This window comes from Emiliania huxleyi, assembly GCF_000372725.1.
Source record: "Emiliania huxleyi CCMP1516 unplaced genomic scaffold EMIHUscaffold_72, whole genome shotgun sequence".
In the NCBI taxonomy this organism is placed as follows: Eukaryota; Haptophyta; order Isochrysidales; family Noelaerhabdaceae; genus Emiliania; species Emiliania huxleyi.
Window position 1 is genome coordinate 161,768 of NW_005196603.1, and position 17,319 is coordinate 179,086.

Below are 17,319 nucleotides of genomic sequence, written 5' to 3' on the forward strand. Positions count from 1 at the left end.
GCTTTTTGGACGGCTTTTTTGGATTCTCCCGCCTTCCCACTCTTTTTTGGGATTTTTATTTGGCTTGAGAGTTTTTAAATTGGACCTCGCCTTTTTCACAAAAAAGAAACAACGGCGTTTAGGGGAAAAAAGAAACAACGTTTTCTACAAGGCTGTCGGGGATTTCATTACCGAGACGCCTGAACACATACACAGGTGGCCAGAGGGCACAGAAAATTTCTTTTTCCACCCGTGGGATTGGCCCCCGCAGCCCGAGGTTGCACTGATTTGTGCGACCCCTTTAGAGCCAGAGAAGGGGAGTTTTAAAATCAAGACGGAAAAGACCAAGGAAAAGAATTCCCCCGGGGGGGGGGGGGGGGGGCTGTGACCCCAAAGGGGTGCGTGTGTGTGGCAAACAACTAAGCCCAGCCACCACCAGCCAGCGACGAAACAAAACCAAAAAATAACAACGAAAAGAAATCGCTGATGAACGCCGCCTACAAAGGTCACGAGCGGATTGTCGACACGCTGATCCTGCACGCGGCGGAGATCGACCTGCATAGCGGAGTCGGCGACACCGCGCTGATTCAGGCCGCCGCCTTCGGCCACCCCGCCGTGGTGCGTCAGCTGCTGCGGGCCGGCGCAGGTATGACGCTGTGCACTACGGAGGGCGAGACCGCGCTGCAGTACGCCAAGCAACAGGGCCACACCGAGTGCGTGCGCGCCCTCGAGGAGCACGCGGCGGCCAAGGCGGCGGCCGAGAAGGCGGCGAAGGAGGCGGCGTGGGCTGCGGGGGCGGCGGAGAGGGAGGCGCAGAGGGCGGCGGAGGAGAAGGAGGCGGCGCGGCACGCCGAGGAGCTGCTGACGGAGGTTGAGGCGGAGAAGCGCGCCAAGGGCAAGAAGGGCAAGAAGAAGAAGAAGGGCGGAGGGGCGGGCGCGGCTGGGCCGTCGCAGGAGGCGGAGAAGGGTGCCGAGGCGCCGTCGGAGGCAGACGCAGCCGAGGCCGCAAAGAAGGCCGAGAGGAGAGGATGATGAGGCTTCTCGAGAAGTGTCACGAGGAGAGGATCCGGTTCGGCATCACGGCGGAGAGCCAGGCAGCGGCGTCGGCAGAGGTGGCCGAGGCGGTGCGCTTGGACGCTGAGGCGGAGGAGGCGGAGGAGGAGGCAGAGGCGGACGAGGAGGAGGCGGCGGCGGCAGAGGCGGCTCGGGCGGCGGCGGCGCAGGCGCAGGCGGACGCCAGGGCAGCGCTGGAGAAGGCCAACGCGGCGCTCGCGGACGCGACGGCCGCTGCAGAGGCGAGCGCTGCTGTTGCGGCTGCTTCGAAGGCCAAGGCGACCGCTGCCAGGATGGCCGCGGATGCAGCCGAGCAGCAGCGCTCGTGACGTGAGCGCTGCTCGGGTGGCTCTCGGGATAGTATCCCGTCGATCACGATCTGTCCGCCACGTGGCGAGACTGAGTGAGAGTTAAGGACAGACTGTCGCACGTGAGAGCTGCTCGTACAACCACCTTGGCAACTTCGAGGCAACTCCTTGGGTCGCATGTCGGGGAGCGCACGCGCCACGTGCAAGACGTGCACGTCGCACGTTGTAACTTGTATCGCGTTGGAACAGGACGAACATGATACGTGAAGTCAATCTTTTAAAGCACCTGTGCGACGTCCCCGATGACACGCGCGCCGCTTTCAAGAGAGGGTGCTGCACCCACGATTCTTTTTCGGGAGTCTTAGCCCGAAATTGAGTGATATCGCCGGCATTTCTTTTTTTGCCGCGCGTCGAGGTCGCTGCTGGCTCGCGTCACTCTCTCCACAAGCCGGTACGTTCGCTCCCGTCACCACGCGCGTCTCTCTCTTCAGATCACGTCGTGCCTGATGAAGATGTGCTCGCCGCGCTCTGCCGCCACAGAGAAGGCGAAGCGCATCTTCTCGTACTCGGTGAGCTCGAAGACGTGTGCCTTCTCGAACGCCGCCACAAACTGCGAGCGCGTCGTGCACGCGCTCACGTCGAGCGGCGGAAGTGCCGAGCCGAGCCCTCGAGCGCGCGCCGCGAGCTCCTCCTCCGCTAACGCCCGCAGCTCATCAAGCGTCATGCTCGATGGCTCGCCCACCTTGTTGACGAGCTCGGAGCTGTTGAGCTTCGCGGCCTCCTCGAGCCGCCCGAGCGCGTAACGTAACGCCGCCATGCGATCGGTGCGGGCCTCGTAGTCGCTGTACTCGTTGTACGACGTGCGCTGCCGCACGTGGCGCGAGCCGTAGCATCCGTAGCCATCAAAGTCGTCATAGTCGGCTCGCTCGCTGTTGGGATCCCAGCACGGGCAGCAGCGCTCGTGCAGCGGCTCTCCGTCCGAGTAGTAGTCCTCGTCGTCCTCCTCGACTTCAGCGGCCGCGCCGCACGTGCACGTCGGATTTGCGAGCGCCTCCAGCTCTGCGCTCAGACCTTCCGTCGTCCGGTGAAGGTCCTGCTCCAGCTGCTCGACGCTGCCGCTGCGCAGTAAGTTCTGGAGCGCATCCACATTCAGAGCTGGGCTGCTGAGGCCCATGTGCGCTGTGCACATGCTGCCAGGGTGGCAACTAGCTTCGTCGAGGCACCATTTGATGCGGTCGACAATGTCGACAGGAAACATGTCGAGCGGCGCCGCGGCCTTTTCGTGGAAGGCGACGGCGAAAGCGGCTGGATCGGTGACGTGCACATAGTCAGTGCCCTCGCATTCGTCGTGCAACTCGGACGGGCAGTGCGGCACGAGACGCTTGCTCGCCACGTCCCATAGGAGGTCGCTGTGGTCAAATCGCATTGACTGGCACAGCGCGACCGGCTTCACTGTTGCCTCTGCTGCGGCAAGCGCTGCCTCACGCGCACGCTCCTGCAGCACGTATGCGTGGTGCGCGAAGTGGCAGCCGCGACCGTACGGGCAGGTGCCACTCGCACTGAAGTGATTGCAGGCCCGTGCATGCGGCCGCAGCACTGCCGTGTTGTCCATGTCGTCCGGCAGCCCTGTGCCCGTATCGTCGGGTTCGTTGTTGGTGGAGAGCTCAAAGAGCGTAGCCACGTCGGCAGGAGTGCCGACGTGCACCGTGGTCGACGAGTCCCAGCCCATCCTCGATGTGCGCGTGCGTTCGCGGGAGAAATCCACGTGGGCGACCGGTGCGTCCGCGCCGCCCCCCGGAAGGTGCCTTGATGGCGTAAGAGGCGGCGATTTTTTCTTTTTTTGCCCGGTGCCGCCGCGATTTCTTTGTTCGATCGATGCTGGGCGTGCCGCCGCAAGGCCCCGGGGGCACTCGCACTCCCACGCTCCGCGGCTCCAATCACCTGCTCGTCTCGCGCAGAGCAGGCGCGCCCTCCCTGCTCCGTCGCTCCCGCAAGCTGCTCGAGCGGTACGCGAGGTGCACCTGCACGGCCTCGGGGCGGCCATCGCACCGACCATCACCATCGCGGCCCAGCTGGTGCTCGAGTCGGGCGGCGCGCTCGCGGCGTCCGCTTCCACCTCGACCGAGACGCTGTTGGATCGGAGCATCGAAAGGCGGGGCGCACGAGGACGAGGACGTGGACCGGTGGGCGGAGGAAGACGGCGAGGAGCGGGGAGTGTCTGCATCGCCAGACGATGCCCACGTATAACTCTCTGAGCGTCGCCCCCCCCCCCACGCCGCCTGACCCCGGCGGGCTGGTTGTCACACAGTCACAGACCCCGCCTGTGCGGCATCGGGCAGTCAACCCTTCCCACCTGGCGCTACGCCACATCGCCCCCCGGCGCCCTTGGCGCCGCCCCCGTACCCTCCAGGCAAAGCCCCACGTCACCCTCCGCCGTCGCCGCCGCCACCGTCGACGCCACCATCGTCGCCACCGTTTCCGCCGTTGTCGCCGTCGCCGTCGCCGCCGCCACCCCGTCCAACATGCCCGGGACTTCCCGGCAACAAACCTGCCGCATGTGCTTCTGCACCATGTTGTAATCCAACCACCAACCCACCCCAGGCGTGCCCGGACAGATCGCCGTGTTGCGACTGCGGCGCTACAGCATGCCAGTGTCCGCCGTCGAACTGAACTTTGAGCCCAGCCCGGAGTTACCACGCGACGGAGTCGTGCCTTCAGTACCGAATGCTGTGGCCGCAAGGCATGGTGGTGGCCCTGGTGCGTGCGGCCCAGTCTAGCGCGCGTGCAGCCTGTGCTTTTGGTTGATCCACCCGCGGGAGGGAGGACGGTTTGACCCAACCGCGGGTGTGTATCTGGGGGGCGGAGGTCTGCTCCGGGGAGCCGTGCCTGGTCCGCCGGTCCTCGCTTAAGTGTATGTATGTATGTAGAGGAAGGTGAATAACAGTCAGGCGTACACGTCGTGCAAGCCCCACCCGGCTGGCGAGTGGGCTTGGGGGCGAGCCGCCCTGCTTGCTCTAGGTGAAACGTCTAAAGGACGAAGATACACGAGGGTGCGACCAACTCCGCACGACGGGCGGAGAAGACGGGCACTAGACCAGGGAGGACTGGGAGAGTGTGAATGGAGGGACACGTGTGGTTCAGACGTCCCCCCCCTCGACGTAGTCGACGGTCACTAACATGGAAAAGGGAGGAAGGTGTCCCTCTCGATGGAGCATGGAACATGCATGAGGAGAGTCCGTGGCTCTCGGGAGGCGCGCGACGCGGGGGCGTGGCGAGCGCTCATGGCTCGGCGAAGGAGACTTGCTTCCCGTCTGATGGGGAAGGAGGCTCCTTGACATTCATGATCTTGTCTCGCAGCTCGAAGAAGCGCTGGGGCTTGAGCGGCTTCGTGAAGCGGTAGTCCGCGAGATTCTCGTCGCTGCGGACGAGAAGGGGACGCAAACCCGTACGACCGCCCCGACGGCGTCGCTGCACACCTCTGCCCTGCCGATCTCTCCGAGCTCCTTCGGCTCACCGTCGCTCGCGAGCATCGACGCGAGCATGGGCGCATCCCGCCGCTACCACGTGCAAGCCCCACCCGGCTGGCGAGTGGGCTTGGGGGCGAGCCGCCCTGCTTGCTCTAGGTGAAACGTCTAAAGGACGAAGATACACGAGGGTGCGACCAACTCCGCACGACGGGCGGAGAAGACGGGCACTAGACCAGGGAGGACTGGGAGAGTGTGAATGGAGGGAAAGTGCGGTTCGATGCACATCACTCAGGGCCACGTCCCCCCTGTCGCCCCCCCCAGCACCCCCAAGCGCCAAGGTGCCAAGGGCACAAACAACAGCACACAAACAAACACAAACAGGCGACAGGGGGTAACGTCTCGTGTGAGGCTAGAGCAGTGTAGCTGGTGTAAGACTGGACGGCATTGGGGGCCAGCATCCGTGGCTTCACATGAAGTCTGCGATGACGCCCGATGCCGCAAGAAGAAGTGCGCCCCAATGTGACCAGAACTCTGACTCTGGGGGCGTGGGGCATTCCCCGCCAAGGTCATAGCTCTTAGCGATGATGAGGCAGGCGTTTCCGGCCGCATGAAAAATCGGAACACCATAAACTTCTGCAACGCCGCCGCCCTTGTTGTAGTACGACCCGCTTCCCCCGCCGCTTGCGCATGGATCGACCGAGCAGGGCAGGGCCGCGCACATCTGAGGATGGAACGAGTGGTTGCGGCATTTGGTGTGCTCGACGTGATGTATCACCAGGACGACGATCGCAGTGTAGAATGCCATCCACTTGAGCACCCAGGACTGGCCAGCCTGAGCCTCGCCCGAGCCTGGTTCAACGTCCGCTGCTCCTGCAAAGATGTTGACCATCCACTCGAGGTAGCCCAAGTCCAGGAGACCAAGAGAGAGGAACGAAAAAAACATACCGCATTTGGCGGCGCGCTCTCTCTCTTCCAAAGCGTTGTATCCTGTGGTTCTCTTGCCCATGTTGTCGGCGAGTCGGGGCCCACGAATAGGAGGACGTTCGCTGGAGGCGGAACTATCCCTCGGCCGGCCTCGAACTACGACTGTAGTGTTTACTTGCTGGCCCATTCCCTGCGAATCTTTGTACCTTGAGTGGCGCTGAATGGGTGTACTCGGTGAGGAAGTGTCTGATTGTGGCAGTCTAGTCTAGCGAGCGAGCGTGCGTGCAGCGGTGCCGGTGGCTGGTGAGAGAGTGTTAGCACTCGCTGAGCCACGGCAAACAAAAAACGGGCACATCAACCTCGAGACCTCGAGACACAGGCTGGACGGCGTGCGCCACAATTTGTGGCGTCCACTTTGCAAATGGCGCGTGCTACTCGTGTGTCTGCACCCCGGAAGGCGCTGCTGCTCGCCGGCGCTATCCTCGCCTGTCTCGCGCACAACCTCGTGCTCGCCCCGCTGGTCCACGCGGCGCCGTCCGCTGCGGCTGCGCCGGGCTTCGACACCGCCGAGGCGCAGCGGCTGCTCCTCGCGCTCTGCGTCGGTGGGCCACGCATCGCGGGCTCGCAGGCGGCGTCGGCCGCCGTGGCGTTGCTCCTTCGCGAGCTCGGCGCCGTGAGCGAGTTGGCCAGGGCTGCCGGCGCCACGCTCGAGTTTGAGGCGGTCGACTCTGGGCATGGCTCCTTTGAGACGGACTTTCTCGACGGGTTCACAAACTCTTACCAGGGCGTGGTCTCGGTCGCGGCGCGGCTCACCTGGCCTGGCGCGGCGCGTGAGGCGGTGCTCCTCTCGAGCCACTTCGACACCTGGTCGAGCTCGCCCGGCGCGTCAGACGACGCGGTGCACGTCGCCACCACGGTCGGTGTGCTCCGCGCCCTCGCCGCCGGACCGGCGCGAGGCGTGAGCGTGCTCGCCTTCTTCTCGGGAGCCGAGGAGTCGAACTGGGTCGCGGCGCACGCGTTTGCGACGCGGCACCGCTGGGCGGCCGACTACCGCGCGGTGCTCAACCTCGAGGCGATCGGCGCCGGAGGCGACCTCGTCGCCTTCCAGATGGGGCCGCGTGCCGGCTGGCTCGCTTCTGCGCTCGGCGACGCCGGCACGCAACGCGGCTCCGTCTTCGCGCACGACCTCTTCCAGATCCCCGGGTTTCCGGCCGGCGACGACTTCAAGACGCTCGTCGCGCACGCACCGCACCGCGGTGGCGCCGTCCGCGTCACCGGCGCTCCTCTTTCCCACACCTCGGCCCGACCCCGCCCCTTCCACGCCTCGGCCGGACCCCGCCAACCCTTCCTCGCCTCGGCCCGACCCCCACCCCCGCCCCCTCCGCCTCCGCCCCGACGCCGCCTCGCCGCCCCTCGCCGCCCTCTCCCCGCAGGCGTCGATTTTGCCACCATCGAGGCCGGCTACCACTACCACACGCCGCTCGACCAGCCAGTCGACACCGGGGGCTACCCGCAGATGCGCTCCCACGGTGCGCGGCGTGTGCCAACAGCATCGCGCGGCGCAGCACCCACCCGCCACCCGCCCGCCACCCGCCCGGCGCAGGCGAGGGGCTGCTCGCAAAGACCCGCGCCGCGATGGCGGGGCTGCGGCGCGAGCTGGACGCTGCCGCGGCGGACGGCGGCAACGGCGGCGCGGCGGGCGGCGAGCGCGGTGCGAGGGCGCCGCACGAGAACGAGCAGACGGTCGACGGGCCGTCGGACGTCGTCTACTTCGACCTCTACGGGCTCGCGTGGGTCACCTACTCCGCCTCGACCGGCGTGTGGCTACACCTGCTCGCAGCCGCCACCGCCCTCGGAGCCATCGCCGTGACCGGCGCAGGGCCGAGCCGCGCGGCCGCCGAGCTCGCCGCGATGGTCGGCGCGCTGCTCGCCGCGGCCCTCGTCGGCGGCCTCGTCGCAGCCGTCCACCCGCTCGCCACGTACGGCCGCCCCGCGCTCGCCGCCGGCGCCTACGGCGGGAGCGCGCTCGCCGTCTCACTCGCGGTGCGGCTCCGCCTCAGCCGGCGGGCGGGCGCGCCGGAGCCCGCCGAGTCAGGAAAGGCAGGCAGGGCGGCCAGCAAGGCAGGCAAGGCGGCCAGCAAGGCAGGCAAGGCGGCCACGGAGGCCAAGGGCGCCCGGCTGCTCGTTTCCGCGCCCTCCTCCGCCGCCGTGGCCGCCGGCGCCACTCCTGGCGAGGGGTCGCGCCGCGCCGCCGCCGCGGCGCTCGTCCCGTGGCTGCTCGCGCTGCTCCCGATGCAGGCGTGTGGGCTCGGTTCGGCCTACCTCCCGGCGTACTACCTCGGCGTCAACGGCGCCGCCCTCCTCGGCGCCGCCGTGGTGGCTGTGTCTTCGCCCGCCGCCGCCGCGGCGCTGCAGCTGTGCGGCGCACTGCTGCCGACCGTGCACGCGGCGGAGCTCTGCCGACAGCTCATCGCCGTGCTCCTCCCCATCACTGCCCGCTCCGGCGCGGTCTTGCCGACCGACCCGCTCGTCGCCGTCGTCTACGCCGTCACCGCCGTTTGCACATCGTCGGTGCTGGTCGCGCCGTTGCCGCGCCGGGTCGCGGCTCGCTCCGCCGGCGGACTCGGCCTCGTGGCGGTGTGCTGTGTGTGCTTCGCCCTCGGCTCTCGCGCGAGCCCTTTCACCGACGCGACGCCAAAGCGGCTCGTGGTGCAGCACATCTACCGCGAGCTGGAGGGCGCGCCGCACTCGTCTGGCCTCTGGGTCTCCGCCTTCGACTTCTCCGGCCTGCGCGAGCTGCGCGAGACGCCCGCCGCCGCCGCGTTGTTGCCCGCCGTCGCGGCGCGCACGCCGTACGCGTGCGACCTCGACCCGCATACGCCCGCGCCGCCGCCGGCCGCCGGCCGACTCCTCTTCGACCCGCCCGTGCGGCCGACGGGCTGCTACCTCTCGCTCCCCTTCTATTTCCCGCTCGGCGGCGTGCTCGGCACGCCCGACGGCCAGGGCGCCGTCTTTGCCACCACTGTGGCCGGCCGGAGCGTCAAACCGCCCCCCATCCCGCAGCGCAAGCGCGTGCGCATCGAGCGCACGGGCGCCGCGCCGGGCCCGGAGCCGGGATCACGCACCCTCTCGCTCCGCGTGAGCGGCCCGAGCCACATGGGCGTCGCCGCGCCCGAGACGAGGCTGCTCGCGTGGTCGTTCGCGGCGGCGGAGGCGCCGCGGCCGCCCGTGCCGCGCCGCTCACCCTTCGCCCCCGACGAGCGCCTCCACTTTGCCTTCCTCACCTGCGGCAGCGGCGGCGGCGCGGAGCCGTGCTTGTGGGACCTCACGCTGGTGGTCAACGGCTCGGCGCCGCTGCCTCTCGCCGTGACCGGCCACTACCCCGACATTGCCGACACTCCCGAGCTCGAGGCCCTCTCCGAGGCTCTTCCCACCGAGCTGCGCGCCGACTGGCACTGGTTCAGCTCAATGGTTCAACGGGTCGACCTGCCGGTGGGGGGCGCGGAGACTGTGGCGTACTCGTAGGGCGACCTCGATGGGCAGCGGTTGATGGCCAGAGGCCGAGCGCCGCTGCGCGCTGGACGGTATTGAGTTGAAATGGTGCGTTGGCTGACGCGTGACGGACGAAGCCGCACGAGGTGTGTCTGAAGGTGCTGTGGCCTGTGTGGTGTGGGGAACCTTGCACGCGAGCGGAATGCGAACCCTCGGGACCACCTCAAATATTTGAGCAATATCGAATATCATAAAAAAAGTGAGAGACAGGAGAGTTTCTTTTATGGGGCGATGGAGCCGCAGGAGATGGCGCGACCTACTACTATACAGGGCCCCGGGCGGGAGGCCGCTGTTGGGTGACCCGTACAAGCAGATTGGCGAGCGAGTAGTCCCCCCCCCCCCCCCCCAATGTCCGCAACCGACTGTATTTGCACATGTAGCTCAACCGAAACGCGGAGCTTGGGGGTATGATGTCTCCGGACCGCGGCCTTGCGGAGCGACGTCTGCGTGCCGACGTAAGGAGTATTGCCAGGATGACTAGTGAGCTCAGTGATCTGGGCACGGCCTCGCCAAGCAACGGAACAGGCGACGGAACAGGCGACGTCTTCGTGTGGCGTGCGTGCGTTTTTGGGCCCCAAGGCACCTCGCACGATGGCGGCATCTTCTATGCAAGGCTCTGCTTCCCCGACAATTACCCGTGGAAACCACCCGCCGTCAGTTTTACGCCGCCTCTGCCATTCCATCCGAACGTTGACGCATTTGGACGCGTCCCGACGGCTGCGTGGCTCTCGGCTGTCGCGACCGACAAGCAGAGGTCCCAGTGGACTTGTCCGGACCGGCTAGACGGCTGGAATCCATCGTGGAACGTCGTCAACGTGCTAAAGTGCTTGCAGGCCATGCTGGCCACCCCACAACCTGCTTTCAGTGTCAACCCCGACGCATGCGGCGCAGAGCGATCTCGCAGACTCGCACGTGCAGCCGCCGATGCATCAGCTGAGGCTGCTGCAGAGGGTGACCGAAAGGACGCGCACCAGCCAGCCGCGCCGCCGCCGGCCACAACGCCGAAGCGCAGCGACGCCTGGCTACACGAGCGAGTTAAGGCGCTGATCTCGGGCTCGAACTCCCTTGACACGTCGCCAGTCTGGGTCTCAGCACTGGCCCCGGCCGCCTTGATGTAAGCCTGCAGACCGTACTGGTTCAGGCGCGAGAGGAGGGGTAGCATCAGTAGCATTGCTCCACTAGCCCCGCTCCACCAGCCCAGCCAGCTCCGCCCGGCCACCAGAGGCGTCTCCGGCCGCGTCCGGCGGGCGCCCTCGTGCCCCGCGTGGTTTTATTACTCGTGTTGCATGCATCCTTCCTGTACTCGAGTAGCTTCTTTCACGGTCGCGAACGGGGAGACGAGAGAGTTCGGCTTGTACCCGCCGCGAGAGTCCTAAAGCCGTAGGGCCTAGCGCTAGCCGCTACGGCTTTAGCCGCTAGACCTAGAGCTCCTTTTATGGTAGGAGCTAGGTCCTTAGGACGAAGTCCACCTTTTTACGGGCGCGCGGGGAGGGTTCACGCGCCGTCGCGGAGATTTATGTACTATTAGCGTATTCGAGCCGATTCTGGAGCTGTATCTGCTCACCTAGACGTACGAGCTTTCAGTATTCAGACCCATTCACCGTTCAGAGCACAGATGTACCAGCTAGAGCTCTCGCTTCCAGGAGAGGTGCGCTCGCAGGACGCCAAACGCCTCGTCCCTAAGCAGGGGCACCAGCTCTCCAAGCGACTCCAAGTGCGCCGGCACGTTGTGGTGAAATGTGTCGTGCTCCACCACGTGGACCGCCTGCGAGGACGGGACGGCAGCGACCTGCAGCGCGTCGACGTGGTTGTGTGCGCCCACGTGGACCGCCACGACGCTGGCGGGGAGCTCGGCGAGCCCGTTGGCGATGGCCGCGAGACTAGCCGCACGCGCGGCGTGCGGCACGAACGCGCCATGGGAGAGCGCGAGGTCCACCCGCGGCGCGAAGGAGAGGGTGCGCGACGCGAGCCGTGCGTGCTGCAGCGCGGCCGTCGCGCCCATCGAGCTTCCCACTATGAGGACGCACCCATCGTACCGCGCGGCGTGGCGGCGGACGAGCGCCTCAAAGTAAGCCATGCCGTCCCAGTCCCCCGACGGGTCCTGCAGATAGAAGGAGTTGGACGGGTCCGCCACAAAGAGGACGTCGAGCTGCAGCCCGGAGGAGCGGAGCGCCGCCGCAGGCGCTTGCCACTGCTGCACGCCTGGCCCCTGCGCCGAAAAGGCGACGAGCAGCACGTCGCCTCGCACGCCCACGCACGCAGGCTCGAACAAGTGATCGCGGCACGCAAACCAATCCGTGAGCGGCGGCAGCTGCGGCGGAGGCTCGCCCGCGTTCCAGCCGAGGCCGACCCGGCAGTCGGGCAGCTCAAAGGCGTGCGCGAGGTCGAAGCGGTTGGCGCCGAGCGCTAGATTCTGCAGCGGCATCGAGGCGAGGACGGACGCGCGCAAGCGCGGCAGGTCGCTCAGCAGGTTGGACTGCAGGTAGAGCCCCTGCAACTGGCGGAGCGCGGCGAGCGCCTCGGGGAGCTCGCGCAGCCGGTTGTGATGCGCCTGCAGCACGGTGAGCGAAGCGCAGCGGCCGAGCGCGTCGGGCAGCGAATCGAGCGCGTTGCCGTGCACCCACAGCTCGCGCAGCCGCGAGAGCCGCCCGATGTCGGCCGGGAGCTCCGTGATGCGATTGCCCTCCAGGCAGAGCTCGGTGAGGCGCAGCAGGCTCGGCAACACATCGGCCACGCTCACTATCTCGTTGCAGCCGAGGTGCAGCTTCTTGAGCGTCGCGCCGTGGCGGACCAGCCAAGGCGGCAGCGCCACCAGCCGATTGAAGGAGGCCAGCACGGAGCCAAGGTACGCGTTCTGCGGGCTGGTCGAGGGGAGGGCCGAAGCGCCATTCCCCTCCATCTCGAGTGTGACGAGCTGCGTGCTCAGCTGGGTGGGCAAACTCCCCGCGTCGGCGTGAGCCACGCTGATGACGGCTTGGCCCGCCTGTCCTGCCGAGCAACCCCCGTCAAGCTGGCGCCGCTGTGCGCCCCACTTGAGCTCGCGCAGCCGCCGGCACTTGAGCGCAACCTCGGGGACGCCGGCGAAGCGGTTTCTCTGCAACGCGAGCACGAAGAGCTGCGGGAGGGCCGCCAAGCCCGCGGGGAGGGCGCTCAGCTCGTTGGAGGACGCATTCAGCTCTCGGAGTGAGCCGAGCCGCTCGACTGACTCCGGCAGCCGCTCGAGCACGTTGTGGCTCACGTCCAAGCGCTGGAGCCGCCGAAGCTCCATCACCGCGTCGGGCAGAGCGGCGAGGCCGAGTCGGCTCAGCGAAAGGCTGACGAGCGACTTTGCCGACGGCGCGGCTGCGCTCGCGGCCTCGGCGATGCGCGTTCGCACTAGCGACGGCGCGCAGAGCGCCGCGGCTTCGCGCGCCGCGGCGTCACCAAACGCGCTGTATCGGTGCGCGGCCGTGCTCGCCCGCGTGAGGGCCTCGGCCACGCCTGTGTCGCTCCCCTGGCGTTGGCGGGCGATTGCGAGCCCAAAAGCGGCGGCAAGTGCTTCAGGGCGTGCGGCGAGCAGCAGCTCGTAGGCGAGGGAAGCGCGCGCGTGCTCCCCACGGTGCATCCACAGCACAGCCGCGAGCCGGAGGAGGGAGGCGTGCGGCGCGGGCAGGGGCCGCTGCACTGTGGCGGCTGGCGACAACAGGGCTTGAAGGCCGGCCTCGTCGAGCGGCAAGCCGGAGGCGACGGCGGCGCGGGTCACGAGCGCCTCCGCGACGGCCATCTCGCCGCCGCGCATCATCGCGGCCGCCTTCACCGCCAACAGGGCTGGCTCCTCCTCCCCGTGTTCGGTGGCCGACTCCTCCCCGCGTGGTGCGACGCTCGCCTGCAGCCGGGCGAAGAGCGACGCTGCAAGTGCGCGGACGTTGGAGAGCTCAAGCAGCAAGCGGCTGCTCAGCTCGAGGCCGATGCGTCGCTGCAGAGCGCCGCGCAGCCTCGCCGAGGTCAGCGACGAGAGGCCCGCGTCGAAGAGATCGCCGTCCGCGTCAATCGGCACGCCGCAGACGGCCTGCGCCGTCTCGAGCACGACGTCGAGCACGCCAGCGGCCGTTGAGAGGCGCGAGGCCTCAGCGAGTGAGCCGGCGCCCGCTGCGGCAGCGAGGCGAGGCCTGCCGAGGAGCTCGGGCAGCGGGCGAGTGCGAAGCGCCTCGACGTCGACGCTGCCTGACTTGTCGGTGGGGAGCGTGGGGACGCAGAGGGGGACGCGGCCGACACACAGCGCGCGCTCCGGGCACACGTCTGGCGTGTAGAAGAGGCACGGCGTGGTCAGCCCCACAGGCCCGTCGGTGAAGAGGCAGCCCAGCTCGGCGTCAAGCGGCTCGACGCCGACCAGCACGCGGCGCTGGCCGTCGCATCGCGACGCGACGAGCCGACGAAGCACGGCCAGCCCCTGCTCGAGGGGGAGCGGCGCGAGCCAGCTCGCCATACCCAGCGCCTCGTCCCTCTGTGAGATGCCAATGCCACTCCACGAGGCCCACTCGATCGTGCGAGCCTCAAGCCCCGCCGTGTCGTGCTGCCAGCAAGCGAACCAAGCGAGAAAGGCATTCGCGCCGGCGTAGCCGCCAAGGCCTGTTCCCGCATAGACGGTGGCGACGGAGCCAAAATGCACAAAGGCCGGCCGCTCTCCTGCGGCGATGGCGGCGCGGTGCAAGTGCACCGCCCCCCACACCTTGGCGCGGGTGGCGGCTGCCAGGTCCGCCGGTGCGTAGTCGGCCACGTGTGCGCGCTGATAGCTGCCCGCCAAGTGAAAAACGGCGGCGAGCGGCTGCGCCTTGCGGCGGAGGTGGCCGATGAGCGCGGAACGCAGGGCTGAAAAGTCTGCGCCGAGATCGATGCACGCATACTCGACGCGACCGCCCCAGCCCAGCTCGGCGAGCCGCTTCCGCCCCCTCCTCGACGGCCGCCGACCAAGCACCAGCACCGAGCAGCCGCCCGCCGCCTCATCGGCGAGGATCATGCGCACGAGGGCCTCCCCCAGCCCACCCAGCCCGCCGCTCACGACGTAGGCCCCGTTCGGACGCAGCAGCGGCGCCTCGCCACCTCTCGTGTCGGGCTCCTGCTCCTCCCTCGCAGCGGCCGACTGCAGGGTCGCCCCGGCGGTCCGGTAGCGCTGCACCCTCCGCTCCCCGGCCTCATCGTACGCGACGTCCATGTCGAGCGCACACGAGACGCGCGCCTCGGCAGCGACAGCCGACCCAATCGCCTCCGTGGTCGACGCGCGAGGCACGTGCACCGCGGCAGCGCGCGCGAGCGAGGGGAGCTCGGCGGCGAGCGCCTTGCACAAGGCTGAGGCCAGCCCCGCGCCACTCGCCTCGTACTCGAGGGCCCCGGGCGCCGCGGTGTCCGCCGTGTACCGTACGCAGAGGAGCGTGGGCCTCGCCGGCGGCTCCGCACACCCCTCGCCCAGCCAGCTGCGAAGCGCGCGCGCCACGCTAAGGAGCGCCTCGCAGGCGTCGCCTGCGCCGGAGGCGGTCCCGCCCCCGTCGCCCCGCCGTCCTCTTGCGAGCTGCGACGCGGCGTCGGAGGAGTGCGACTCGTCGAGGGGCGTGAGGAGCGCCGCGTGCACGATATGCGACGGGGCGGCGCTCAGGAACAGCGTGCGCAGCTCATCCTCGCTCGCCCCGCCTGCCGCCACCGTACGCAGCCCCGGTCCCCATGACCGCTCAATCGCCTCACAGAGGCCGCTCGCAAGCAGCGGCGGGGGGGCGAGGAGGAGCACGCAAGGGCGGCCACACGCAGGCGGCGGCGGCGGTGGTCTCGGCACCCACAGCGGCGCGGCGAAGAAGTCGGGGAATGCGAACCCCGGCGCGCTGTCGAGCGCGAGGTCGAGGGCGGCGCACGCGCGGGCGTGCGTTCCGCGCAGAAAGGCGGCGCGCATGGCGGCGCGCATGATCTTGCCCGACGTGGTTCGCTGGAAGGCGCTCTCGCCCAGCGGGATGACGTAGCGCGGCTCGAGGCCAAACGCGGCCGCAACCGCGGCGCGCACCGCCACGACCAGCCGGCGCAGCGCCTCGATGAGGACTCCGCCCTCGTGCAAGTGCGGCAACGCCTCGGCGGCAAGGGAGTCTGACGGGACGAAGAAGACGAGCAGCGCCTGCAGCGGGGGCGGGCGAGGTCAACAGGTGCTTCGCACCGCCCAGTCCGGCACCAACGGGGTGAGCCTCGGTGGCGGACGCCGCGTCACGCACGCTCGTTGCGCCGACACGGGCCGTGGCGACGCCCGACAGCGCCCCGACGGCGTCCTCGATCTCGTAGCAGTGGTAGTTTGCGCCGCGCACGATGACCACCTCCTTGGCGCGCCCCGTCAGAAAGAGCCGCCCGCCCCACAGGAAGCCGAGGTCGCCTATCGCCGCGGCCGAGGGTGCCGGTGAGGGCGACTAGAGGGATGAGGGAGGGTGTTGCGGGGGGGGGGGGGGGGGGGGCAACTTTCGGCGTATGGCGGCTCGCACCCGAGTCGAGCCAACCGTCGCCCGCGAAGCACTCTGCGTTGGCCGCCGGGTGGTTGACGTAGCCTCGCATCACGCACTCGCCCCGGATCTGCAGCCGGCCGACCTGCAGCTCCCTGAGGAGCGAGTAGCCGCCGCTTTGCAACGGGTCCCTCCCGCCGCTCTGCGCGTCGGCGGCGACGATGCGCATCTCGACGGCGGGCGACGGCGGGCCGAGGCAGGTGAAGGAGGAGACGCGCGCCCCCGGCTCCGCGGCGGACGGCGGCGCGAGCCGCAGCGAGGGCGCGGCGAGGCTCTCTGTCAGGACGAGGGCGGAGGAGTCGGATCCGCCGTACAAGCTGGCGTAGGCCATGCACGTCGCCGTCTCGGCCATCCCAAAGGCGGGCTGCATCACCTCCGAAGGCAGGCCCGTCAGCGATAGAAACGCGTCGCACACCGCGGCGGTCACCTGCTCGCCCGCGTTCATCAGCCGGCGGACGCACGACAGGTCTCCGAGCGACTCCCTCGCGGCGGTGGCGTCGAGCCCGCCCTCGCGCAGCGCGGAGGCCGCGAGCTTGAAGCCAAAGTTGGGCGACCAAGAGTGGGTGACGCGGTGCGCCGCCAGGCTGCGCAGCCAGGCCAGCGGGTCGGCAATCACCTCGTCCGTCGGCAGCTGCACGGCGGCGCGGCCGAGGTAGGCGTCCGCAAAGTGGTAGGTGAGTATCGGCACGACGTGATCGAACGGCAGCCAGTTGAGGCTCGTCTCCTCTCCCGGAAGGGCGGCGCAACCCTGGGCCGTGGAGCGGATGTGGTGGATCACGGCGGCGTGCGTCTCGGGGATCACCTTTGGCACGCCCGTCGAGCCGGAGGTCAGCTGGTAGAACAGGACGTCGGACGAGGTGGGACCGGGCAGCTCCTCTGGCAGCTCCTCTGGCAGCTCCTCTGGCAGCGGCGAGGCGGCGGTCGCCGCCTCCTCGAGCCGAGCCACCGCGAGGACTTCGGCCCGCGGCAGCAGAGCGCGCAGCGGCGCGGCGAGCTCGTCCGATGCGAGTACGTGTCGCGCGCCCAGCTGCGCCACGGCGGCGACGAGCTTGGCGGCGACGGCGTTGGACGGCGTTAGCTGCGGCGCCACAGCGACCGTGAGCGACGGCAGGCCGCCGACGGCGCATGCCCACAGCGCGCGTATGTGCATGCGGCTGTCGAGAATCTGCAGCGCCACCGGCTCACGCGGCCGCAGTCCCAGCCTCCGCAGCCCGCAGTGCAGCCTGCGCGCCTCGCGCAGCAGGCCAGCGTAGCTCTCGTGCGTCGCCGCACCGCCCGTCACGTATGTGATGCCCCGGTCGGCGCCACACGCGGCCGCTGTGTGCCTCAGCGCCTCGACCAGCGTCGCATGTTCCGGCACGCCACCGGAGCGCGCAGGGAGAAGCGGCGGCCCGTGTGCGTGTGCGAGCGGCAGCGTGCTGTCGCGGTCGGGCGCAGAAGAGAGCCGATTGTCGACGCCACCGAACCGGTCGCGCCCGAGAAGCAGCGACGGGCCCAGCACCGCCCTGTACTCGCGGTGTACCACCAAAG

At 68.7% G+C, this 17,319-nt stretch overlaps 7 protein-coding genes across 7 annotated transcripts; 3 read left to right on the forward strand and 4 right to left on the reverse strand.

Annotated features, from left to right (window-relative positions):
• Positions 1 to 1,007: 1,007 nt before the first annotated feature.
• Positions 1,008 to 1,361, forward strand: EMIHUDRAFT_105845 (hypothetical protein; the record flags this gene model as incomplete). The annotated part of the gene is made up of 1 exon (XM_005761166.1): positions 1,008 to 1,361. One exon carries the CDS (start codon positions 1,008 to 1,010, stop codon positions 1,359 to 1,361), a length of 354 nt encoding a protein of 117 aa, XP_005761223.1.
• A 466-nt stretch (positions 1,362 to 1,827) lies between these two features.
• EMIHUDRAFT_217051 (hypothetical protein) lies at positions 1,828 to 3,069 on the reverse strand (the record flags this gene model as incomplete). Its single annotated transcript, XM_005761167.1, has 1 exon — positions 1,828 to 3,069. One exon carries the CDS (start codon positions 3,067 to 3,069, stop codon positions 1,828 to 1,830), a length of 1,242 nt encoding a protein of 413 aa, XP_005761224.1.
• Positions 3,070 to 3,978: 909 nt separating this feature from the next.
• Positions 3,979 to 4,870, reverse strand: EMIHUDRAFT_217052 (hypothetical protein; the record flags this gene model as incomplete). The annotated part of the gene is made up of 3 exons (XM_005761168.1): positions 3,979 to 4,094; positions 4,313 to 4,367; positions 4,817 to 4,870. The coding sequence occupies 3 exons, from the start codon at positions 4,868 to 4,870 to the stop codon at positions 3,979 to 3,981; spliced, it is 225 nt and encodes a 74-aa protein (XP_005761225.1).
• A 1,282-nt stretch (positions 4,871 to 6,152) lies between these two features.
• Positions 6,153 to 9,256, forward strand: EMIHUDRAFT_217054 (hypothetical protein; the record flags this gene model as incomplete). The annotated part of the gene is made up of 6 exons (XM_005761169.1): positions 6,153 to 6,965; positions 7,472 to 7,549; positions 8,030 to 8,107; positions 8,198 to 8,566; positions 8,735 to 8,803; positions 8,993 to 9,256. 6 exons carry the CDS (start codon positions 6,153 to 6,155, stop codon positions 9,254 to 9,256), a joined length of 1,671 nt encoding a protein of 556 aa, XP_005761226.1.
• Positions 9,257 to 9,744: 488 nt separating this feature from the next.
• EMIHUDRAFT_47307 (hypothetical protein) lies at positions 9,745 to 10,191 on the forward strand (the record flags this gene model as incomplete). Its single annotated transcript, XM_005761170.1, has 2 exons — positions 9,745 to 9,990; positions 10,045 to 10,191. Coding segments are annotated over 2 exons (393 nt in total), but the record flags the coding sequence as incomplete, so codon positions are not given.
• Positions 10,192 to 10,792: 601 nt separating this feature from the next.
• Positions 10,793 to 11,660, reverse strand: EMIHUDRAFT_358727 (hypothetical protein). The gene has a single exon (XM_005761171.1). It carries the CDS (start codon positions 11,358 to 11,360, stop codon positions 10,908 to 10,910), a length of 453 nt encoding a protein of 150 aa, XP_005761228.1. The 5' UTR covers positions 11,361 to 11,660; the 3' UTR covers positions 10,793 to 10,907.
• Positions 11,661 to 16,210: 4,550 nt separating this feature from the next.
• Positions 16,211 to 16,666, reverse strand: EMIHUDRAFT_57768 (hypothetical protein; the record flags this gene model as incomplete). The annotated part of the gene is made up of 1 exon (XM_005761172.1): positions 16,211 to 16,666. A coding segment is annotated over one exon (456 nt), but the record flags the coding sequence as incomplete, so codon positions are not given.
• Positions 16,667 to 17,319: the final 653 nt, after the last annotated feature.

What these genes read in the sequence shown, in the direction of transcription:
- EMIHUDRAFT_358727 (XM_005761171.1), bottom strand. Translation starts at nt 11,360, where the DNA reads ATGGCTTACTTTGAGGCGCTCGTCCGCCGCCACGCCGCGCGGTACGAT.